The sequence below is a fragment of the Manis pentadactyla genome, chromosome 4 (genome assembly GCF_030020395.1).
Source record: "Manis pentadactyla isolate mManPen7 chromosome 4, mManPen7.hap1, whole genome shotgun sequence".
NCBI lineage: Eukaryota > Metazoa > Chordata > Mammalia > Pholidota > Manidae > Manis > Manis pentadactyla.
Window position 1 is genome coordinate 44,213,980 of NC_080022.1, and position 24,783 is coordinate 44,238,762.

The 24,783-nt window shown below is 51.8% G+C and overlaps 1 protein-coding gene and 1 long non-coding RNA gene across 6 annotated transcripts in view; one reads left to right on the forward strand and one right to left on the reverse strand.

Moving 5' to 3' along the window:
• The window catches only part of ACOT11 (acyl-CoA thioesterase 11), a 49,791-nt gene that overhangs the window by 11,504 nt on the left and 13,504 nt on the right, over window positions 1–24,783 (forward strand). For all 4 annotated transcript variants that reach the window (XR_005030029.2, XR_008997013.1, XM_057500230.1 and 1 more), the window contains exons 2-9: window positions 10,382–10,589; window positions 11,591–11,660; window positions 15,426–15,486; window positions 16,509–16,607; window positions 17,073–17,208; window positions 20,720–20,876; window positions 22,119–22,238; window positions 23,659–23,803. Coding sequence is in view for 2 of the 4 variants with exons in the window: in XM_057500230.1 (XP_057356213.1) it covers window positions 10,382–10,589; window positions 11,591–11,660; window positions 15,426–15,486; window positions 16,509–16,607; window positions 17,073–17,208; window positions 20,720–20,876; window positions 22,119–22,238; window positions 23,659–23,803 (996 nt within the window). In the remaining 2 variants the exon portion in view is untranslated. The remainder of the gene's footprint in view (window positions 1–10,381; window positions 10,590–11,590; window positions 11,661–15,425; window positions 15,487–16,508; window positions 16,608–17,072; window positions 17,209–20,719; window positions 20,877–22,118; window positions 22,239–23,658; window positions 23,804–24,783) is intronic.
• Window positions 9,087–10,553, reverse strand: LOC118925407 (uncharacterized). 2 transcript variants are annotated; one of them, XR_005030030.2, is made up of 4 exons: window positions 10,390–10,553; window positions 9,777–9,933; window positions 9,539–9,635; window positions 9,087–9,411 (listed from the first exon to the last, which is right to left on the reverse strand). It is a non-coding gene; the product is annotated as an uncharacterized LOC118925407 (long non-coding RNA). The 2 variants fall into 2 exon arrangements; XR_008997014.1 differs by lacking the exon at window positions 9,539–9,635.

Here is a 24,783-nt window from a genome sequence, read left to right on the forward strand (position 1 = left end):
CTTTGCCCTTTGCCAAGGTTGTGTGTGTGTGTGTGTGTGTGTGTGTGTGTGTCCGTCCTTTCTTTTACTTGCTCTGTTCTTGACCCGCCTCTATGTGTTGACCTCATGTTTTTTCTATTCTCTCTCTTTTCCCTTCTTTCCCTCCTTCTCTCTCTCTGTAACCTCTCTTCTCTCCACTTCCCTCTTCTCTGTCTCTCCCCCTCTTCCCCTTGCCTTCCTGGAGGAGACTTGTGGGGCCTGCAGTGCTGTGCCCAGCTCCACAGTAACTGAGCTTGCTTGCAGGATGGCCAGGCCTGGCCCATGGAGGCCACCTGTTGCCATGGTGACCCAGAGGCAGGCCAGGCAGCAGCCCTGGCTGTCTGGCAGGGAGAACACGAAGGACTCTGATGAGGACAGAGGCTGTGCCCGTTGTTCCCTGGCCCTGAAGGACCTATCCATGGCCAGGGGCTCCAGCATGGGTGTGTTGCCTGTGAGTGTGGGTTCTGGGCCAGGTACCATCAGTGGCTCCCCTGATGGGCCACATAGTGCAGCCAATTGCACTTGGGGTCAGAGCGCCTGTGTTCAAAAACCTCCGGCCTCTCTCTGGGATTTACAGGAGGTAGGGAGTGGTAAGTAGCAAACAGCTCCAAGGGAGGCAGGTGTCAGTAGCGTGGGGGAGCAGGGGAATGCAAGAACTCTGACAGGCAGACCTGCTCCTTTGAAGGGTCTGCATCATAGGGGAGTAAGCCCCCCTGTCTCTAGGAGTGAGCAAACTCATCTGGACACCACTGGAGGGGGTGTGGTAGCTGAGCTTCCTGCACCTGGGAGGGGCAGGCTAGCTGACCATGAGGTTTCCTTGCATTCTCGAGAGCTGAGGATTCGCAAAGCATGACAACTATACTCAGAGAGCTTGTAGTTTCCCCACTGGCGGCTGCCTCACTCCACACCGGGCTGGTCCTTCAACATCCAGGACAAGTGCCGTGACCTTGGACTGTGGTGGGAGGGGTGCTGACACCATTGCTATCTCCTGGGGAAGATGTGAGGGTAGATGGGGAGGGAGCTTCGTGTATGGTTCCTGACCTGGCATTTGTGGGTGAGGAAGGGCCCATGGCTGGCATAAAACCCGGACACAGCAGGAACCGTCCTGCCCATTCAGAAGAGAGGGGAGGTTCTAGCAAAGAGGCCAAGCAGCCTCAGCCTTTGAGTTAAACAGACTTGGGTTCCAGTCCCATCTCTGCCCTTTACTGGCTCTGAGATTGCATGCAAGTAACTTACCCTAAGTCTCTGATTTCCCATCTGTGAAATGCGAACCGTAACAGCATCCAACTATTAGGGCTGTGTGAAGATTTAACAAAATGATGCACATTAAATGCTCAGCACAGAGTCTAGTGCATACAAAATACTTCAACCAATGGGGGGGTGGTGACTGTTCTCAATCTCACCTGCACACTTATCCTTTCTATTTTATGAGCAAGGAGGCTGGGGCCAGAGAGATGAAAAACTTGCTCACATCCCATGGGTCGTTAGTCCTGGCACACACTGCAGGGATGGTGCCCAGATGAATCAGGGTGTGTGTGAGGGTGTTGGCTGAGGTTAACTGGAACCCCCATCTCTTCCCAGCCAGTCCCTCTTCCTGCAGGTTCTGAGCACCTTCCCACAGGCCCCTGTCCCCTCCGTGTAGCAGTATCTCCTAGGTAAACCCTATTCCACTTGTATCTTCCCATCGAGACCTTGGCTTTGTGAGGCTTGTCCACCCAGCAGGCCCTACTCAGACTCTCAAGAAGTGCTGGAATAAAAGGAGGGCAGAACCATCACAATTTACAAAGCATTTCCAGATGTTCCCTCCTTTGCACCTCAGGACAACTCTGCAAAGCCTGTGACAATCTCATTTTACAGATGAGGGAACAGGTACATAGCAGGTGCTCAGTTGTTCAACACAAGCATCACTGGATGAAGGGGGAAGCAAGAGGCCTGAGGCCCTGGGCTTCTGAGGGCAGGTCTGCGATTCACGCGCAGCCTGCCCGACTCCAGATCCCGCTGATCCACGCTGCCTCCCTTCTCCACGTTTCCGTTTCCCAAAAGTGAGAAACAAAGGCTGCTGGAGGCTGTGGTGTTTTGGGGAAGACAAGTCCCCATGCAGCCCAACCACTGCATCCTCTCCAGCCTCGCTGAAACAATGCTCCCTCACATGTGCACAGCTCTTCACAGTTAGCTGGATGCCTTTGGTTTGGGGATCTCCTTTAATCCTCACACTATTCTTGAATGGAGATGGTGTGGGGGGATTTGTGTTTTCTTGTCCCAAGGAGAAAACAACTTCGCAGTAATTTGCCTGAGGTGTGCCTTACTCTAAGACCTTTCACTTAAGACCTTGGATGGAGAACCCCATGCCTCAGTTTCCCCATTCATCCAAGCAAGCAGTCTCCAAAGCCCTTTTCCTTCTCATGATGGAGCAAAGGGCTGTAGTATAGAGAGGCAAGAGGCCTGCCCTTAAGTTTGGCTGTGTGCTTCAGAGTTTGGGGACGTTAGACAGGACTAGGGACTTCTCTGGGTTCCCTGTGTACCTCGCCAGTGGTAACACCTCAGATGTCTGTCCAGGGCTCAGATGCGGTACAAATGAGAGAGCATTCAGGAAATGCCTTCCCCACCCAGTCTAGGGCCTGGCAGGCTCAGTAGGGCCGAGGAGTTCTTAGAATCACCTGACAGAGTGGGTGTCATATTTCAGACAAAGGTTATTTTTACCCTTAGGGGTGGAGGGAGGCAGGTGATGTTCAGGGTCTCTGCTCTAGAATGGGGTGAGAGGGCAGGGGTGGGAGAGGGCCTCTCGAGGGACCCCTGCCTCACCTCATGGCCTGCGTTCTCCCTGCCTACATGGGGTGACACTAGTGGGAACTGGAGACCTACTGAACAAACTCATTCAGTTGACCCACAAGCTCTGTGCTGGGCTCCATGGACACCTGGAGTAGAGAGACCGGGCTCCTGCCTGGTGGGTCTTTCGGTCTGGTGTCAACCAAATACTCCCACAGTGAAGTGAACATTGGTCACAATGGAGAGCATTACAGAGGGGAGTTCACAGTGTCTGAAGCATAAGGAAGGGCAAGAGATAAAGGAGCTGAGGAATGAATAGGCATTACACAGGTGAAGAGTAGAGGGAAGAGTGCTCCAGGCAGAGGGAATAGCATGGGCAAAGGACAGGAGCTGAGAGGTGGCAGGATGAATACTAGGAACTGCAACAAAGCCCTCATTGCTGGGGCTGCGTGTGAGCAAGACTGGAGGTATGGCAGGTGTGGTCAGCACAGGGCCTCTCAGGCCTTGTTAAGGAGTTCCTCCTGGGAGCCAGACTCTTTCACGGTTGGCAAGAGCCTTGGAGACTATCTAGTTAAATGCCCCATTTGACAGATGGGGCAATTGAGGCCCAGAGAGCTAATAGTAAACCTAGCAACCACAAATCTGCCTCCTGACTCTATGGGTTTATCTGGGATATTTCATATAAATGAAACCATACAATGTGACCTTTTATGTCTCGCTTATTTCACTAAGCTTAATGTTTTTGAAAGTCCATGTTTTAGCATGAATCAATACTTCACTCTTTTTTTATGTCTCATATTCCATAATATGTATATACCACAATCTGTTTATCCATTTATCCATTGATGAACATTGGGGCTGATTCCACCTTTTGGCTATTATGAATAGTGCTGCTATGAACCTGACATTGTTTCAGTCCCTGTTTTCCGTTCTTTTGGGTATATACCTAGGATTGGAATTGCAAGGTCATATGGTATTTCTATGCTCAACTGTTTGAGGAGCCATCGAAGTATTTTTTACACCAGCTCCAGCATTTTGTATTCCCACCAGCAATGTACAAGTGTTCTGTTTTCATAATACCCTTGCTAACACTTGTTATTTTCTGTGATTTTGAATATAGCCATCCTGGTGGGTTCACTATCTTTAAAATCCTCACTATAATCCCAGGTTCTTTTATTATCCCCATCTGATAGATGAGAAAACAGGTAAAATACCTTGTCCGAGGCCTTCTGGGATGATGAGCTGATAAAAGTTACATTTATGTTCAACCTTACAGGGAGGCACTGAAATGAAAATGCCCCATCAGTCTCTATGTCCAAAGGAGAAATGAGGCTGGACTGAGGAAGGCTTGGCCTTAGCTCAGAGGCTAAATTACGTCCCCTAACCTGCCTCCCTTCTCACTAGATTGGGGGCACAGGGTGGATTAGAAGCTGGGAGACCCTCCTAGAACCCCCATCCTGGGAGAGCACAAGAGCTAGCTGTCAGAAGGGAAATGCCTACCATCTGATCAGCCTGCACCAGCCTGTCATGTCTGCATGGGCAGTTGGGACCCTGGCCTCTATTCTCTGTGGCTACTGACTGGCCGTGTGACTTGGGGTAGTTTGCTTCCTCTCACTGAGTCTCAGATGGGAAGAATCTCTTCCATCTTCTCCATCTCTAAGGCCTATGGAAATCCTATAGAGATAAAAGTAAACATAGACTTTGGCTGGTGGGTCTGGGTTGTCTTAAGCTCTACCACTTTCCAAGTGCTCAGAAGCAATGTACCTGCTCTCAGCCTTGGTTTGCTCATCTGTAAAATGGGTAGAACAGCTATGGCTCTCAGGGTAGATACTGCACAGGATAATTACTGATAAATAAAGATAAGCTTTGAAAGCTCCTAGCACAGAACTTGATACATAATAGGTGTTCAATAAATGTTAATTGAATGAATGGCATATAGGAGTTACTTAATAAAAAATAATGGTTTAATTCTCTACCTTTCCCACTCCAAAACCTTGAAAAATGTTTAAGCGCCAACCCACCCTGTAGCTAACAGTACAATGAGGATGTATGTACAGGGCACTGGGGACCATTATTTATCTTCTAGAACAAAGATATGATCTGATGTTATATGACAATCAGAAACCTATGGAACAGCTCACTGACATCCTGCTCCCAGTGCTCAGGCTGGCTTCATAGACAAGTGCTCTTTCTACTTATGAGTTGTGTACCCACTGCTACCCTTTTTTGCCTTGTCTCCTGGGAATCTCAAAGCCAAATGTAATTCTCTATGGCAGCATCTTTGTGCAGCTGCATTCCTAACATAATCCTCTGCCCCCTTATTTGGTCCCTTAGCTCTGCCTGCATTTTGGCTCCTGGTGCATGTGAAGCCTGTGTGTGCCCTGTGTGCCTGGGCGGGCTGCCTCAGAGCCTTTTTTGGTAAGAAGGTAGGGAATAGGCCTGAAGGAGAGATTAGGATGTTGACATATACTCTTGCCTTGCGGATGGGGAACCACCAGGAGGCAGTCCCCGTCTCTGGGAGAGGCTGGAGCTGCCTTTGTGGGGGTAGGACATCCAGTTTGGCAGCTCTTGCACTTTGTCTGGCTGCCTTTCAGGGGGCTGGACTGGTGGTGCTGGGGGTGGGCCAAGGCTGCTTCTTCCTGCCCCTTGGGGGCCCGCCTGCCTTCCAGTGCCCTACCTCATCCTCCAGAGAGGCAGGGAGAGAAAGTGGGGGAACTTGGGCTCTGATCCTGCTCTGCTATTGCTGGCTTTGTGAATTCTCGCAGAACCTCTCAGATGGCCGCAGTCTTGCCCCTTCATGGGGAGGTTCTGGGGAACTCATGGGTGGAAGAGGATGATGTCCAGTGTGAGCTGCGGGTCCTTCCCAGCTATGTTTCTGTAGGAAACCCAAACTCATTTTGTAATGGTAACCCTACGTGCTCAATAAATGTTAGTCATATGGTAGGCATGTGCTAGGAGCTCTAAGCACTTGATCTCATTTAATTTCATCCCCACAGTGGTCCTTGGGGTAGGTATTATAATCCCATTTTTACAGATGAGGAAACTGAGGCCCACAGAGGTTGAGCAGCTTGCCCTGAGGCCACACAAGTTAGTTGTGGAACTGGACTCGAGCCCAGACCAAGCTGACCCCCAAGGCCTGGGCACAACCTGGGCATGGTAGGTTATTTGAGAGGGCACCCAAGCCTACCTCTCCCTGCCAGGGTAGGTGGGCCTCCTCTGCTCTAGGCCTGCTGCTTCTGATAGCTCCTGAAGGTACTCAGATCTCTCTGCTGGCTGGTCTTGTTTTCTGGCCATAGTCCTCTCTGCGAATCTTCCATGGTTCCTGGATACTCCTTAGCCTCTCTCTGTCTGTCTGCACCCACACAGGTGCCTAGCACTTTGCTACCTGCCCCCCTGTGTCCTGGCCGTTCACATCACATAGCCACTGCCATCGCCTCTCCTCCTGTCTACCTTTCTTCACATGCTGTCTGCACCTCAGAACTTCCTTGTCTTTAGTCTCAGCTCCAAGGCTTCCCCTGTCATTAGCTTTTGCCTTATAGAACGTATTGGGCACCTGCTCTGCAGCAGGCCTGAACCTGTTGCACTGCAGAGACGCCTGTCTGCTGGGGGAGGTGGCTCTGGAAACTGTGACTGCACAGCACGGTCAGTGCTGTGGTGGACAGGCGAGGCTGCAGGGGTCGGGGAGGGGGCCTTAACTCTCCCTGGGGAAGGAGCAAGGGTTGGGGGAAGAAGAGGAGGAGGAGGGACTCTTGTGGCAGATGCGGCAGGTACAGGGATCCTATACAGAGACAGCATCCACGTGGTGGGAGAGTGGAGCTGGGGGCTGCGGTGCTCTGAAGAGACACATGCGGTCTGGAGCTGGGAGAGCAGCCGTTGTGGGTGCTGGCAGGAGCAGAGCAGAGCCTTGATCCTTAGACAGGTAGGGAGTCATTGAGGAGTCTTGAGCAGGGGAGGTGCCTGGTCAGGCTTGCTCTTCAAAAAGGTCTGGGTGGTCGTAAGGGACAGAACGAAGTCTTATGGGGGGAGGAGGTATAAATATTGGACCTAGTGTCCCTGCAAGGCAGGACACAGTAAGTTATGGCTGTCGTCTGGTTGGTAGATTTGCTTGTTGGAAAGATCCCTTGCTTGCTGCTTAGCGGCTGGAAGGAGGTGGAGAGACTGGTGGCCTGTGGACAGGCTGTGGAAACAGATCAGTGAGCTAGCAATGCGGGGGCCTGAGCTGAAAGGCAGTGGGGTGGCCTGAATTTGTGGAGGTTGGACCACTGGGACTTGGCTACTCAAGATTGGGTCTATTGGTGTGGAGTGGTTGTTAAGTTGCCTAGAAGGAACTGTGGCCCAGGAGGGCTCATCCTGTCTCCCCAGCTGTGTGATCCTGGACCAGCCTTGCCCTCTGTGTGCCTCAGTCTCCCCAGCTAAGAAATTTTGGGTGAAGTGCCTCTTCTGCTCTGACCCAGCAGGTCTGTGGTCTGACTGTGGCCAGAGGGAAGCACACAGGCCCGTGGGTGTAGCCAGCTGAGGCCTATTCTGGGATCATCAGATCTGCAGGTCTGCTGGCGCCTGTGGCCAGGGCCTGACACAGTGGCTATTGGAGAGGGCATGCCTGTGACCTCCAGGTGCCCTCCCGACCTTCCTGGTGGCTCTGCTCCCCTTGTCAGCTCTCTGGGCTCGGCCTGTCTGGCTGCCCTGGGCCCTGACCCCATCCAGGGCCTCTGCTCTCTGTGTGACTGGTCTTAGGGGCAGTGGCCCGGCGCTGAGGCCCCATTGGCCGAACCCTGCCTGGGCTGCACACGCCCTGCCTGCGTGTGCTGGCTGCCCGCCCACTGCGGCACTAGGAGAAGGCCTGGCCTCCCCTGATGTGGGCAGACTGCCTAGGAGCCAAGGAAGGAGTTGGAGTCTGAGAGGCTGTGCCTGGGGCCTGTGGTGCAGCTCTGTCCCTCCACCTGCATGCACCCTGCCCGGGGGCTCTGTACCCTTCTCTTTAAGTGGACTGGGAGGACAGCCACAGTGCGCCTTGTCCCTCAGTTTGCCTGGAGTAGTAGTGGGAGCTCAGAGCCTTGTTTGGAGGAGCACAGTACTTCCTGTCTGACGGGGAGACAGGGCTCCTTAGCTTTCTCTTTGGAAGTCTCAGCTAGGCTGCTGGAGCCCTGCAGGGTTACACTCAGGGTCCTGGAGCCAGGGCTGGGGTATCTTGGGGATTGGCAGTCTCCTGCCCCTGCCTGCCTAGTAAGTACTAATGAGGCCTCAGGAGGTTAGGGGACTTGCTCAGTATCACATAGCACTTGAAGGGCAAGGCTAGGATTTGACCTCAAGTGTGTTTCTGGTTGTCTCACCACCAATCTTTGATGAGGTCCTACTGTGTGCCCTTCTAAGCATGAGCACTAGAGTAGGAGCTTCTTAAAGGGATTAGAATGACTTATCTTTGTGTTCTCAATGTTTGGCCTAGGGCCCGGACCAGAGGTGCTTGCTGAATGAATGAATGAATGAATGAATGAGTGAACAAGGTGAGGGTCCTGCCTCCAGGCAAGTAGTACAGTTGGAAGATACGAACTCTTTTCCACAGAGGCTGGTGGGAACCAGGGTTGACCAGATGAGAAGCCGAAAGAGGGCTGGAACTCAGGTGTCCTGACTGCTGGTCTAGGGACTTTTCCATCCTCACTTTCCTCGATTGTAAGATGGGGTGAAGAGTCCTCACCCTCTGCCTCCCTTGTGAGGACCCACTTAGGCAGTGGTATGAAAAGAGGCTTGAAACACAGGAACACTGTGTGTGGGCTTCCCCGTGTGCATGCCCAGAACTGCCCAGAAAGCTAGCAGTCGCCTCCCTTTCTTCTGCCCTTTTAACCTTTGCATCTTGCCTCCCCCATGTCCCCAGCTTTCTCCAGGGCTTCTTTCTGGAATGTCCTGTCCAGAATCCCTGGCTGTGGGAGGGATTTGGGAGGAGGGTGGGTGAATGGAGTCTGCCTTTCTTCTTGCTCTCCTGTCTCCCACACCCAGAAAGCCATCCGCCCGCATCCACATCCATGCAGGCCCCCAGTGCGCACCAGGCCAGAAATGCCTTGGCAGTGGTTACCATGGTGACGGGTCCTGCTGCTTGGACCAGAGCAACCTGCTAGACTCTTGCAAGAGCCTGGCAGCCTGTCACCCCACAGGCCCTACCCAGGCTGGGAGCTCCTGGGGTGGCTGCCCCCATCTCTCTCCCCTCAGTGCAAGGTACCCAGGGGCTCTCAGGAATGAGCTGCTTCCCTGGGAACCCAAAAGCTGTTCTGGGTCAGATAGACCTGGCTCAAATCCAAGTTCCACCACTTAGGGGTCAGTGATGGTGAACTTGTCACCTCAGTGTGTTTTGAACTTATTGAATTAGCTATGCACGCCTCATGGGGAGAATTATCCAAGGAGTACAGACCCCGCAGCATGAGAGCCGTCACCTCCCTGAGCTGTCCCTGCCCCCACGCGGAGGTGTAGCAGGGCCAGCACTGGGTCACGCTCGTTGCTGCCGAATCCTGGCTCAGGGCCCTGGGCTCCTCAGGGCTCCGGGAGGCCCTGCAGGCAGTGTGGTATGGTGGGTCGGCCTCAGACTCTGCACCCAGACCTCTGGGGTCACCACTGGTCTTTGAGACTTAGGTTCCTCGTCTGTAAAGTAAGTATAGTAATGAACCTACCTTGGGGTCTGTTGTTGGGTAAAATTAGCACATGTGAAGTGCTAAGAAGAGAATCTGATACTTAGTAAGTGCTATATAAAGTTAATGGTGACGGTTACCACCACAGCTGGAACTGGCCACGAGAATCGGAACTCTCGTGCCTGGGTCCCTGTCATTTTCTCACACAAGCAGGTGTATTCAGCTCTTGCTCACGGTCTGAGAAGGGAGAGCAGGCCAGAGAGACGGATGGCAGGTTGGCTCCGCCTCCCCAGCCCACCCCATCCAAGGACTGCCGGGCATTCCCCACCGCTTCTGTCTGGGGACGGAGATAAACTGGGCCCGGAGCAGAAACTCTACCTCTAATTCATGAGTTGGAAGATTTTCTCTGCTGGTTCTACAGCTGGCAGCCCTGGCCTGGATCAGACAGCTGTCAGTGACCTCCAGAGCCCATCTAGTCAGGAGAGCCAAGTGCTAAAGAGGTGCTGCTTCTGATGTGGTCTGAAGATCAAGGGTCCTTGGAGGGTGGAATAGGAGCTGCTTCTTAAAACACTTTATTGGAACAAATCCCCAGGCTTGACTGCTACGGGGCTCACTGCATAAAGAGGGGGACTCTTTCAAGAATGAAGGTCAGTCTGAGGCAAAACTTTAAAAAGCTGGCCCACATGCTAAAGGGAGGAGCACGAAATTCTCTGCATGATACTCCTCTCCCTTCCTCACCCTAGGGTCCAAGGTCGAGTTAACATGGAATTGTTGGCCAAAAGGAAATTGGGCCTAAGTGACATCTAGAGTCACTCGGGGTTTGAGACCCTGGGCTAGAGGTGTTGACCACACTTGGAGTTGGGGTCTGGTGGGAGGTGGCCCTGGGGTGCTCTCTCCTCTCTCCCCAGCCCTCAGGTCCTAGGGAGGGACAGACCCAGGCCACCCTGCTGTGAGCTGATCTCTTTGTCCCACCCATTCTCCAGGGCCTCACCTCCGTGTTCTCCAGCCACACATCCTGGAAGTCAGCCTCCAGGGCCGAGAAGCGTGGAGCCATGGCAGATGGCGAGGCGTACCGGAACCCCACAGAGGTGCAGATGAGCCAGCTGGTGCTGCCCTGCCACACCAACCACCGTGGCGAGCTGAGCGTCGGGCAGCTGCTCAAGTGGATCGACACCACAGCCTGCCTGTCTGGTGAGGCTACTTGGCACAGTCATCCTCACCAGCTGGCCCCACACACCCAGGGCAGGCCTTGATTTTCAGAGATGGTCCTGTGCCCTGAGTGCCACATTCGCTCCTCCTCCTGACCTTTGCTCATGCTGCTCCACTTGCCTGAAATTCCCTCTCCAATTTCTGGTTGCTCAGCATCGGCACACCTGCTCTCCCTCCAGCTCTGAGTGTTGGCCCTGCACCCTTAGGTCCCTGCTCCGACACAGCAAAGCCTTAAATGTGGCTAACCCAAAATTGGCTCGAGGGTGCCTGGAGGAGAGGCCGTGGCTGTTCTTACCAAGCTCCCAACACTGAGCTGAGTGGAGCTCAGTTGAGGTCATTTCATTCCTTTTGGTGTCCTGGTATTTTCCAACCCACAAGGAGCTTACAGACTGGTGGGGAGCACAGAGAGATGACCTGCCTGCCCCACCAGCACAGTCTGATGGGGGCTGGGAAAGAGAGGCAGAACTAGATCTGCAGGAGAATAGACCAGAGGCCCTGACCCAGCTCTGGGGGCAGGGGAGGGATCCCCGAGGGACCCAGGCAGGTGAGCAGAGTCCTGAGGGTAAGAATGACTCAGGCAAGGAAGCAAAGGTGGGTGAGATTGACTGGGTAGAGGTGTGGGCACTGAAGATGCTGGGGTGTAGAACAGCATGGCATATGCACTATTCACTCATCAGCTACTTCTTCTGTCCACTGTGTGCCAGGCACACACAGAGTCCTGTTCTGGAGTGGGGCAAGCAGGGAACAAGATGGGCAAGAACCCCTGCCCTCTAGTAATTGCAGTCTAGCAGAAAGGAGTGACATGAGGCAGATACCACCCAGGTACATAAAACAGGGTCAGGGCATAGTAACTATGGTAAAGAAAAGTAAAGAAGGCTGGGGGTGTGGGTGAGGAGGCACTGCCTTAGTTTGGGTGGTCTGACGTTTGATCAGAGGCTTGGGTGATATGGGGAGGCTGCTAACACATGGCTTTCTTCCGCCAGCGGAGAGGCACGCTGGCTGCCCCTGTGTCACGGCCTCCATGGATGATATCTATTTTGAGCACACCATTAGGTAAGTGGTCCCTCCTGCCTCACGGTCCTTCTGGTCTGTCCACCACAAGACCAGGGCCCTGCTCTGTCTCCATGCCTGGTCAGCCTGTGTGCCACCAGGAGCCTGACCCACTAACCGAGGGTCTTTGCAGATGGAGGGGGAGCAGCCTCTGTGGAGCAGTGACTGATCTGCCTTGTCTCTGGGATGGCTGTGGGCTAGGAGCAGGCTTGCTGGTGGGTGCTGTGGGGTGGATCCCTGAGCCAGGTTTGGAGGGAGCCTGAGACAATGTCATGGGGTGTTGTGTGCATCTGGGGAGGTTATTCTTTCTCTGAGCCTCAGTTTTCTTATATGCAAAATGGAAGAGATTGGACTTAGTGAATGCCTTTTGAGCCCCAGCTTTGTCTGTGGGTCATTGGTCACTGGACTGTAGGGAGGTTCCTAGACAAGGTGCCTTGGCAAAGCCTGAGCCAGAAGCTTGGGCCATTCAACCTCTGCTCACATACCTCCAGGGATGAGGAGCTCAGTACCTTCCGGATTTGTTTTGTTTAATATTTGTACTGGTTAGAAAGCCTTCCATCACAATGTGCTGAGCTTCATCTGCGTAGCTTTGCTGGCACCCAAAGCACATGTGGACCCCTGCTGAGGGACAGGCTGCGGGCTGCATACAGTGCCCCTGCCTCCAGCCTGCTTCTTAATTGCCACCAGAGCCCAGGACACCAAGTGCCTAGGGTTCATTCAGGATTTCCTGGGACCCAGTGTGCTACGGTTAAGGAAAACATTTGGCCATTCCCTGTATTCATTTATTCCGTCCTTCATCACTATTTGCTCCTTTTCCAGACTGGGGCCCATTGCTGATTTCGGATGTACGGTCACAACAGGAGCGTAGTCCCTGTGCCCCAGGGTCTCCCAGTCTGTAGGGAGGCAGACATAGAAACATAATTTCAATTCAGAGGGGTAGGTCTCATGCTAATAATGATCTCTGACATACGTGTGCTTTGTAATACTTTTTATAAATATCTTTTATTTCAGAATAGTTTTTTTAAAAATTTTGTTATCATTAATCTACAATTACATGAAGAACATTATGTTTACTAGGCTCCCCCCTTCACCAAGTATCCCCCCCACCCCATTACAGTCACTGTCCATCAGCGTAATAAGATGCTGTAGAATCACTACTTGTCTTCACTGTGTTGCACAGCCCTCCCCGTGCCCCTCTCACATGCTAATTATACATGCTAATCATTCAGAATAGTTTTTGATCTGCAAAAAAGTTGTATCTCTGAAGTTAGTACAGGGAGTTTCTATATACCCCATGCTCCATTCCCCAATTGTTAACATCTTACGTTTGTAAGACCTTTGTCACAATCATGAATCAATAGTGATGCATTATTTGTAATGCCTTTTTAATGTATTAACTTATTCAATTCTCAGAACAGCACTATGAGGTCCTGGCTATTAGTATCCTCATTTTACAGATGAGGAAACTGAGGCAGAGAGAAATAAAATAACTTGTTTAAGGTCATACAGCTAGTGAAGGCCCCAGGATATGCTACCAGGCAGGCAGTCTGGCCCCAGAGCCCTTGTTCTTAACCAATGAACTACATTTCCTATGTGTCTTGGGGTGGGGTGTAGTGGCACAAAGAGTAATCAAAGGGGCTTCCTGGAAGAGGTGTTTGAGGTGGCTCCAATACTGTCAGACTATATTTAGTGGTACTTTGAAGGCTAGTGGACCTGTGCCCCAGCCAGCTGTAGGTCTCTGCCTCCAACACAGTTTTTGACACTCAGAGGAGCTAGAGAGGAGAGGGCTGGGGCTGGGGTGTGCTCGTGCATGATGGACGGACCTGCTGCAGGATCCAGTGCAGTGAATGTCAGTCTGGGCACAGTAAGGCGTGGGTGGAACAGAAAGCCAGAGAAGATCCTGGGAAGGAGGGCAAGCTGGGGAGGGGCCTGGATCACACTGGTGGCTAGCAAAGGCCTGCTGTACCTGGGGAAAACTGGAGGTTTTTTTTTTTTGTTGTTGTTGTTGTTTTTCTGTTTAAAAATATTTCAAAATGTCTCCCTAAGGGGTGAAAACTCTTTTTAGACATAACCTCAACACCATTACCATACTACCTCACCTAAACAAAATTAACAATAATGTCTTGTATTAAATATCCAGTCAGCATTCAATTGCCCACACTATCTCCCAGTTTCTTTATTTTGTTTTGCTTCACAGTTATTTTTGTTGTTCAAGTCAGGATGCAAATAATGTTGCAATTGTTTGCTATGTCTCTTAGGTTGTTGTTGTTATTAATCTGTAGGCACTAAACCTGCCCACATTTGTCCCCACATCTCTTTATTTTTTCTTGAAATTGATTTGGTGAGAAAACCTGGCCCCTTGCTCCCTAAAGTTCTCTGTTGTCTAGGTTTTGCTGTTAGCATCACTGTGGAGTCATTTGACATGTCTCTCTGTCCTCTGAGGGTCCTGGGGAAGGGCTTGAACAGAGCTCAGCTTTGTGTATGGGAGCTGCCTCTTTGTGATGTGAAGAATACATCCTCTCACTTGACCTTCAGGGCTCATGCATTCTCTGTGCTCTACAGACAAGGAAGGACAGAAGCTCAGAGAGGCAAAGTGACTCACCCAAGTTCACACAACTTGGTGTGTGATAGTCACAGTAGAGCTTGACCGGAACCCAGGCCTGTGTGGCTCTTTCCATTGTGTCCACTGCTGCCACCTGCCCAGCAGGCCCTTTGGGAGGGACGCTTCCTAGCCTTGGGGAGGAGGCTGTGTTATTTAAGGAAGAAATTAGCATGTGCTCTCCATGTTCATGAGCCAAGGCTCAGAGAGGTGAAAGGACTTGCTCAAGGTCACATGGCATTGAATGGGGCCAGCATCCCAAGCCCGCTGCTGCCATATCCCTACACTCCCTCTGCAGGGCACCCTCTGCTGCCTCCAGTTAGGCACAGGGCAGGCTAGGTTCCTCTTTCTGGGATTCTGACTGTTCTTCAGGACATGGGACTCATTTCAGAGAGATAGGCTGCTATTGGAAAGAGTGGAGCTAGTGTAGTCAACAGAATCAATCTAGAATCCTGGCTCTGTCACCTCTTAGCTGGGTGGCCTTGGGAAAATAGCTTACCTGCTTTGATGCTCAGTCCCCCTAAAGCTACCTGCCAAGCGTATTTTGAGGCTCACATGAGGTAGTGCACAATTCTTGGCACAAAGTAAGCATTTTTAAAATGTTTCTGTTTTCCTTCCCACCCTCTGTTTGTAGCCCCTTGCACTTAGTAAGCATTCAATAAATGTGGAGTGCATTAATTCAGCGGGCCACTGTTTATGGAGGACTTAGGTGCCATGTGCTAGGCCTTGAAGAGTCAATGGTGAGCAAAACAGACATGATCTTTGCCCCAGAGGAGCTTAAAAGTTGTGGGAGACACACAGACCAATCTGTTGGCAGAGGTATTAGGGGGATGAAGCTGATGGGGCTGCAGGAAGGCAAGAAGAGCTTCCCTAAGGAGCAAAAAGAAGCTCGAGCATTCACTGGACAGGGGAACCAGGGGAAAGTGGGGAGATGAATGAAATCATGCCACTTCTTTCAGCTTCAGCTTTTCCACCTGTAAAATGGGGTACTAACATTGTCTCGCTGGTTTGCTTTGAGGACCTGGTGACATTGCAGATGTGAATGTACTCTGTAAGCTGTGACATTCCCCTGCCAGTTTCCCTTAGCAGAGGCCCTGCAAGTATCTGGGACCCCTGTTCCCTCTCTCTGCCCCCTCTGGAAGGTTCATTTGCTGCTTTTCTCTCCCCAGTGTTGGACAAGTGGTGAATATTAAGGCCAAGGTGAACCGGGCCTTCAACTCCAGCATGGAGGTATGTGGGGTGGGCACTGCCTGGGGGTGTCTAGGCGGGTGGGGAATTTCCTACCTCCTCTCCACCCTCAGTCCCCTGCCTGCACACTCCCACTCAGAGCCCTGGTGGAGAGAGCAGAGCTCTGGAGCAGCTGACAGGGCCAGGAGACTCCAGGATGTTCCTGGCCGACACCCTGTAACACAGAAGGAAAAACAGGCCCAGGAAGGACGAGGGACTTGTACCAGGTCACCGAGCCACATATATTCCAATACGGGAGTTGACCTAGCCTCCTAGGTCTTCACACCTAGCCTGAGACCCTCTCTTCAGCAGCCAGCTGATCATGAGAAAGCAAGGAAGACAGCCGCTGTGACTGATCCCAGAGGCAGCCGGGTGGGCGTGGGCAGAGCCCTGGACTTCATCCGTTAGCTTACCTCCCACAGCCTCTGTTTCCCCATCAGTAAAATGGGAGCCTGACGGCCATGCTGCTGGGTTGTTGAGGTTAATGGGAGGACTCTTCGGTGAAGCACAGGGCCCTGTGAGTTCTGGAGAGGGACTCTATTTCCTACCTACAATGTCCGGCCCAGGCAACTTCACCCAGCTGGGCCTGTGGTTACTGAGGGACCACTGAGGCTTAAATAAAGTCCTGACTGTGCCTCTGGGCACCCCATAAATTTCCAGGTCTCCCCTGGGCCCTCTGCCCCCCCAGGCGTCTGTCTTTTCAATTCAGCCAATGTTTTATCTTTCAAGCACTTTCATAGACACAGTCTCATTTTAACCCTTTCAATAGCCCTGTGAGGATAGGTATGATCGCTCCCACTTTACAGATGGGGAAGAGACCCCGGGAAAGGAAGGTGGCTTTCCCGGGGAGCCAGCAGGAGAATCAGACCCTCTCGCCAGTCTCTGGCCTCCTAGACCCAGTAGGTGATGCAGAAATACCAGAGGCCTGGCCTGGGGTGGGACTTCCTGTGCCACTGAGCTGTGGGGCCTTGGGTGGTGAGCTCTGTGTCCTCCCTTGTCACTCCTCTACCTGCTCTTCTTGTCAGGTGGGCATCCAGGTGGCCTCTGAGGACCTGTGCTCTGAGAAGCGGTGGAACGTGTGCAAGGCCTTGGCCACCTTTGTGGCCCACCGGGAGGTCTCTAAGGTAAGTGACCTTACCTGGCTGCTCGGTGCTGCTGGGCCACCTGGGCACCTGTTGTCGTGGGTTCAGACCAGTTGGTAGAGGGGTGGAGGTCAGGGTGCTGCAGGGAATCCACAGCCCAGGGAAGGCCCGGCCAGCCCTGCAAACAGACTGCTGGCTCCTTCCCTGTCCTTTTTCGCTCTGCTCCCTGTACATCTCACACGCGGATTATTAGGTCTCACCATTCCCTTGCATGTCCTGCAATGCCCTCCCCCTCATCCTGTGTGCCTTTGCCAAAGAAGGGGGACTGGGGACACTTGGAGGAAGAAAATGATGGGTCAGTCAACATGGAGACAGGAAGATGGGGACAAAGAGAGAATGAAGACTTGTAACTGCCCAGCAGCCCTGGGTGTGAGATGACGCAGGGGAGATGGGCCCTCCTGCTATTTCGGGAAGCCTGTCCTGAGCATCTCCACACCCCTGCCCCAGGTGAAGCTGAAGCAGACCACACCTCGGACCGAGGAGGAGAAGACCGAGCACAGTGTGGCGGCTGAGCGCCGGCGCATGCGGCTGGTCTACGCTGACACCATCAAGGACCTCCTGGCCAACTGTGCTATTCAGGATGGTGAGTGGCCCCAGGTGGGGAAGGCAGCCAGTGTCTTGCATGACCCCTGTGCCCTGGGCACCCACTGGACAGAGGAGGAAAGGAATCTCCTCGGGATGTCCACTCATGTGTGGCCTCAGGCTTGGCTGACCCTCTCGTCTCAAGGTTTCCTTCAGGGAAAGGGGAGTCTTTGGGCCACTTGCCCAGTTCCCAGGAGCTGTGAAGATGGAGTTAGGATATACAGAAAACTCTTTGTCATCCACAAAATGCATTTGGGTCTCTAGACCCAAATTTTAAATTAAAATTTAATTTAATTTTTTACTTTGATATCATTAATATACAATTACTTGAACAACATTATGGTTACTAGACTCCCCCTATTATCAAGTCCCCCCCACATACCCCATTACATTCACTGTCCATCAGCATAGTAAGATGCTATAGAATCACTACTTTTCTTCTCTGTGTTATACTGTCTTCCCCATGCCCCCCCAGCTACATTATGTGTGCTAATCGTAATGCCCCTTTTCCCCTCTTGTCTCTCCCTTTCCACCCATCCTCCCCAGTCCCTTTCCCTTTGGTAACTGTTAGTCCATTCTTGGGTTCTGTGAGTCTGCTGCTGTTTTGTTCCTTCAGTTGTTTTCTTTGTTCTTATACTCCACATATGAGTGAAATCATTTGGTACTTGTCTTTCTCCACCTGGCTTATTTCACTGAGCATAATACCCTCTAGCCCCATCCATGTTGTTGCAAATGGTAGGATTTGTTTTCTTCTTATGGCTGAATAATATTCCATTGTGTATATGTACCACATCTTCTTTATCCATTCATCTACTGATGGACATTAGGTTGCTTCCATTTCTTGGCTACTGTAAATAGTGCTGCGATAAACATAGGGGTTCACATGTCTTTTTGAAACTGGGCTGCTGCATTCTTAGGGTAAATTCCTAAGAGTGGAATTCCTGGGTCAAGCGGTATTTCTATTTTTAGTTTTTTGAGGAACTCTCTATACTGCTTTCTACAATGGTTGAACTAATTTACATACCCACCAGCAGTGTAGGAGGGTTCCCCTTTCTCCACATTCTCACCAACATTTGTTGTTGTTTGTCTTTTGGATGTTGGCCATCCTAACTGGTGTGCGGTGATACCTCATTGTGGTTTTAATTTGTATTTCTCTGATTAAGGATGTGGAGCATCTTTTCATGTGTCTGTTGGCCATCTGAATTTCTTCTTTGGAGAAGTGTCTGTTCAGCTCCTCTGCCCATTTTTAAATTGGCTTATTTGCTTTTTGTTTGTTGAGGTGTGTGAGCTCTTTATATATTTGGATGTCAACCCCTTATTGGATATGTCATTTATGAATATATTCTCCCGTATTGTAGGATGTCTTTTTGTTCTACTGGTGGTATCCTTTGCTGTACAGAAGCCTTTTAGTTTGATACAGCCCCACTTGTTCATTTTTGCTTTTGTTTCCCTTGCCTGGGGAGATATGTTCATGAAGAAGTTGCTCATGTTTTTATGTCCAAGAGATTTTTGCCTGTATTTTTCTCTAAGAGTTTTATGGTTTCATGACTTACATTCAGGTCTTTGATCCATTTTGAGTTTACTTTTGTGTATGGGTTAGACAATAATCCAGTTTCATTCTCTTACATGTAGCTGTCCAGTTTTGCCAACACCAGCTGTTGAAGAGGCTGTCATTTCCCCACTGCATATCCATGGCTCCTTTATCATATATTGATTGACTATATATGCTTGGGTTTATATCTGGGCTCTCTAGCCTGTTTCACTGGTCTATGGGTCTGTTCTTGTGCCAGTACCAAATTGTCTTGATTACTGTGGCTTTGTAGTAGAGCTTGAAGTCAGGGAGCATAATTCCCCCTGCTTTATTCTTCCTTCTCAGGATTGCTTAGGCTATTCGGGGTCTTCTGTGGTTCCATATGAATTTTAGAACTATTTGCTCTACTTCATTGGAGAATGCTGTAGGTATTTGCAGATTTTTTTTAAAAGCACACATGTGTGCATGTGTGTGCACACACACACATAGGTATATAGATAAATACTTAGCTATAGATTACTTAGAGAGATAGAATGAAATGCAAGCCTCTCTGGCCCCAGAACTGAGGCCCCCTCCAGAGGCAGCTCCATCTACTCATTTTGGGGCATCTTTTCAGACGTATTCCCTGGGGACTTAGGGGCACTCCTCTTATTACCCAAAAGGGAAGGTACAGTACGTACTGTTCTGTATTTTGCTTCTTTCCCCTTAGAAGTGTATGTTGGAGCTTGTACAATTCTGGCACACAAAGTTCCCCTGTGAACTGGCAGGCTCTGGACAGGTGGAGAGATGAGGAGAGGTTTCCCTGGCAGAGGCCATGGACTGGGCAAAGGCCCAGAGGGCGACCTGGGGTTTTCTCATTGACTCCCTAATGTTACGATGTGGAATCTTCCTTGAAACCCAAAGGAGGCAATTTTAGGACAAATCAAAGGTAGTTCAGCTACCCAGAGTGGGAGAGAGTGTAAAGTACCTCACCCCAGTGAGGGCAGTGAGCTGTGCTCCCAACTCCATGTGCCCTGTTAATGGGGGCCTGTGGCCTGTGGCAGGGGTGCCCAGCTCTTCCTACCATCATCAAAGCCCCCGGGAGCCATCTGACCCACTGCAGCCCTCCTAAATCCCTCCTGTCTCAACAGCTCTTCCACCAGAGGGCCGGTCCAATGCCTTGGCCTGGAGTCCAGCCCTTGGCTGACTGCTCAGCCTCATGTAGCACTGGCCTGTGCCTGGCCTTCAGCCCCAGCCAAGCCAAGGCCATGTTGCTCCTGGTGACCATCCTGCCCATCCTGCCTGCTGACCTTGGCTCAGGCCACCCTCAAGCTCCCCTCCTGCTGCCTGTGGTGTCCCTGAGCAGCCTAGAAGCCAAGCTGAAGGCCACCTCTTAGATGGGCCCCTCCTGGTGGGGAGTCTCCCTGGGAGATGGGAGATACACGCTACTCCTTGGGTTGGGTGGAGGATGTCAGCCTCTGCTTCCCTGACCTTTGAGGCCCTGCCCACTCTCTAGCCTCTTTTACTGAGGATATCCTAGTGCCATTGCCCCTAAGAGACAGGGCATGTCAGGGCAGAGGGAGGGAAGAACTCTCCTTTTGGAAGCCTGTCTCCTGAGTTTGGTGCCGAGCAGTCTAGAACCATATCACATTTCACCTTCACAGTCCTGACAGATCAGGTTTGACATCCACCCTTCATAGATGAGGAAATTGAGGTTCAGGGATGTTACTTGACTGCTCCAAAGGCATACAGCCTGTTTAGGGTAGAGCTGAAGTTCAGACCCAGGTGTGTCTTGCCTTAAAGCTTGTGTCCAGCTGCTGCCCTGGGACAGCCTAATCTCCCTCATCCTGTTTCCTGCCAGTCCTCATCCGGGTCCATCACATGTGGAGCTGAGTACATAAAAAGATCTGGTGGGGGGGGCCTGGGTCTGCCCATGGGGAAGGCCTGCCCTTGAGAACCATCTCACCTCCCTGCCACCTTCCCTCCCCTCCTCCCTGGTCAGATCTGGAGAGCAGAGACTGCAGCTGCATGGTGCCTGCTGAGAAGACCCGTGTGGAGAGCGTGGAGCTGGTCCTGCCGCCCCATGCCAATCACCAGGGCAATACTTTTGGGGGCCAGATCATGGCCTGGATGGAGAACGTGGCCACCATTGCAGCCAGGTGGGGGACGGTGTGCTGCATCTGCCTCCTCTCTGTCCTTCCAGCTTCTCCTTCTGCCAGCTCCCTCCGGTGTAGGAACCCCAGCTCGGTGCGGACAGCCAAGGCTTCAGAAGCTCGACTGTCCTGTTAGGGTAGCCAAGGGCTTTCGGATCCAGGGAACCAGAGAGCAATGGTTTTCTATGAGCTAGCTATTCCATCCTCTGCTTAGAAAGCCATTAAAAGTTCCCACTGCCTGCCTGGGAAACACCACTCCCCTCAGCCTGGTTCTAGGATCTTCTGTTGACGTGCCCCACCTAAGCTCTCTTCCTATATCTTATGTTCCCTGCAAATTGATCCATTTGCCCTTCCTCACTTCCCTGTTCCCACCGCCCACATTCTCAGACCCTGCCTTTGTTCCTGGTCTAACCTCCCACCATGCCTCCCCCATCATTCTTTGCTAAAATCCTGCCCACTTCCTCCACAAAGCCTCTCTAACTGTTCCCTTTTCCCTAGAGATAAAATTCCTTCCTTCTCATATAACCTTTGCCCCTTCTGAGGCTCCTTCTACCCCAAATATCAGGGTCTGTTTGTAGCTATGAGAACCGCTGTTCACTAACTAACACTCCCAAACCTCCATGACTGTGTGCTTGCCATTCCCTCTGTCAGGAGTGCCCTCCCCCCACCCCCTCAACCCACACTCTCTTCAGCAAGGGGGATTCTTCCTCTCCCTTTAGAGCCTGGTTCAAATGGCCCCTCCTCTGTGTTTAACCTGTGGAACACAGTGCATAAACAATGTCATTTTGGGCAGCCCAGACTATGAGTATGATAAGGTCTCAAGGAGGGTCAGATCCTGGATAGTCAGGGAAGGCTTCCTGGAGGAGGAGCACCTCAGCCAGGCCTTGAATGACAAATGGATTTGGGTAAGGGGAAGTCTTCAAAGTAGTAGGAACAGCAGGGGCTAACATATGAAGGTTGGAATGAATATGGTGGAGGGATTTACCCCAAGTCCTGCCCTTCTGTAACCTCCAACTCCCCTTCCTTCTAGTCATGTACATAGACCACAGTGTTCCAAGTTGTGAAATGGAACTTTAGTTCTATTCTTCTGGGCAGAACTGTCACTGGGTTGGGTGGGAATGGGTGGGACAGAGGTCAGTGCATGAGGTTCTGGGCTGGGTCTGTGGACAGGGGAGAGAAGGTGGCTCAAGCCTGTGACTGAAGCTCTGGGGGCACTTGTTATTCCCCCCAACTCTTGGCCTCCTCCAGCCGGCTGTGCCGTGCCCATCCTACACTGAAGGCCATTGAGATGTTCCACTTCCGGGGCCCATCCCAGGTTGGGGACCGCCTGGTGCTCAAGGCCATTGTGAACAACGCCTTCAAGCATAGGTGAGGGGCTGGGATGGGTGGAACTGGGACCTCTTGGGCTTGAGGGCTCTTCCTGACTTGAGAAGGGACCTTACTGCAAACCTGCCAGGAGCCCTCCTCCTGCAGGTGAAGTCTAAACCCTGCCTGGCTGCTGGGTTCCTTTGCCATCACCAGGTTCTGCTCTGGTGTTCCCTCCTGTAGGCTCTGCCAGCCCTGTGCCTTCTCGCTGTCTCAGATCACACCACATACACAGTGTGTCTGTCTGTCTCCCTGGCTCCTGCCTCCAGGCCTACCACACTGTGACTGCTCAGATCACAGAGACACCTCTCACCAGTGTGCCATAGCTTATCAAGCCCTTTCTTACCCTTTTCCTGAAACAACAGTTAGTCCCCAGAGCCCTTATTTTTGGAATGAATCCAGATACCTACTCCCATGGAAGCTTCCTTTAAATATATATCTTTGTCAGTTATTTCAAAGATTGTAGTTAGTGTAGTAATTAAAAGTGAGGCATCTGGAGCCGGGCTCCCTGGGTTCAAGTTTGGCTCACCTCTTACTGACTCTGTAACTTTATCCAAGGTGCTTGACCTCTCTGACCTTCAGTTCTTTCACTTGTAAAATGGGGTTCACCACAACTACATCACGGTTGTGAGGATTCAGTGAAGTGTGATACTATAAGAGTTGCCGGAGAAGATGTTTAGTGAGTGTCGGCCATGGCTGCTGCTGTTATTATTAATTATTATTAGTCTGACCAGTGCACGTTCTGTTGCTGTGCAGAGGAAAAGCCCAGAAGTAGGAGCCACAAGGCCTGATTTCCAGTCCAGGTTCTATTCCTGACAGTTGTGTGACTTTGGGCGAGTTATTGCCCTGTTCTAGGTCTTGACTTCTCCATCTGCACTGTGTCCACATTCTGCTGTCAGAGACCTTCTTGAGCTGGGGGGAATGGTGGCTGCTATTTCAAAATTAATAAAGACTCTCAATTATGCAGAAATAGAAGCAGCTGAGTTCAGGAGCACAGCGGTTAGAGAACTTGTGAATACGTGTATAATGACCATGTTTTCTAACTGAGCTCTGCATCTCCACCTCCTTTCTTCTGCCTTTCCATACCCTTTGAGGTTTATATTCCGTGTTTCATATATGTGTTTGTTACCCCCTCCTCCAGCTGTTGGCTCATGAGGGCATGGACCCCACAGGTTCATTCATTTCTGTGTTCCCCGTGACTAGCACAGGGCCTAGCATGCAGTAGGTGCTCTGTAAACATTGATGAAAGGGAACCATTCTGGGTTTCCTGCCAGTGGGGCTCTGATCTGGGCTGTGGAGCACTGCAGGAGTGCATGGGTGTGCACGGGTATGCAAGCATATGTGTGTGAGCATGGGCATGCTGGGAGGGGCATGGCTGCGAGAAGGTCTGTCCAGCATGGAAGCAGCTCTCCCTCGCCCTCAGCATGGAGGTGGGCGTGTGCGTGGAGGCCTACCGCCAGGAGGCTGAGACTCGCCGGAGGCACATCAACAGCGCCTTCATGACCTTCGTGGTCCTGGATGCAGACAACCAGCCTCAGTTGCTGCCCTGGATTCAGCCCCAGCCTGGGGTGAGTGGGGGCAGTGTCCTGTCCCACCACCAGCTACCATCCTCTGGCTGGGGGTGGTGGGTCCTGCCAAGCCTGGGGAGTGATGGACCCAGCCCTGCCCCTCTGTGGGGCACAGCCAGCTCTGACTGCCCTAGTGTGATCCCCAGACATGCCCCCTGTTCTGCCTGAAAAAACTTGGACCATGCACGTGGGCCTGGCTTGTAGTTGGTGTTAATAGGCATTCATGGGCCTGAAGTGTTGGAGGAGCCCTGGCTTTGGGGTCAGATGTGGTTTGGAACCACACCTCTGCCATGTCCTACCAGGTGCCTCTGTGAGCTTCCAGTCCCCACCTGTAAAGCGGGGGTATCTATTGTCCCTGCCTCACAGGGCTGTGAGGGGTTTAGGGGACCTGACCCTGTGTCTGGCTAAGGCCTGTAGGCACTCAGTAAGTGGTGACTGATAACGACGATGGTGACCGGAGAGCAAGGAGCACAGGAACGAGAGTCAGGGGCGTGAGTTCAAAGGCTGTCTCTTAAAAAAAGGCTCCCTTGTGCCTCCTGCAGGCCAGACCCTGGCTTGCTTCTGGCGGGGCCAGGCACTGACCTTGGAGAAGCTGCTCCTCCCTGGAAGGCTCCCCACCTGCCTGCCCACCTCACCAGGCCAAGCATGGGCTGTGAGAAATGCCCTCACTCTGTGGCTGGGTGCTGGGCAGTTGAGTGGGTAGTGGGTGGAGGAGTGGGGAGCCCCGCAGAGGGGTCCCATCCACAGGGTGGTGCCTTTCAGGTCTTTGTCATTTAATGCTCATTAGAAGTAGTGGTTAAGACGGTGGGCCCCGAGTCAGGCCACCAGAGTTCTGTTCCTGGCCTCACTCCTTACCCTGCGATCTTGGGTAAGCCACTTAAACTTTCTTGCCTCAGTTTCCTGCTCTGTAAATTGGGGATACTTTGAGTACCAACCTCAGAGTGTTGTTAGAAGGCTTAGATAAAATTTTGCCTGGAAAG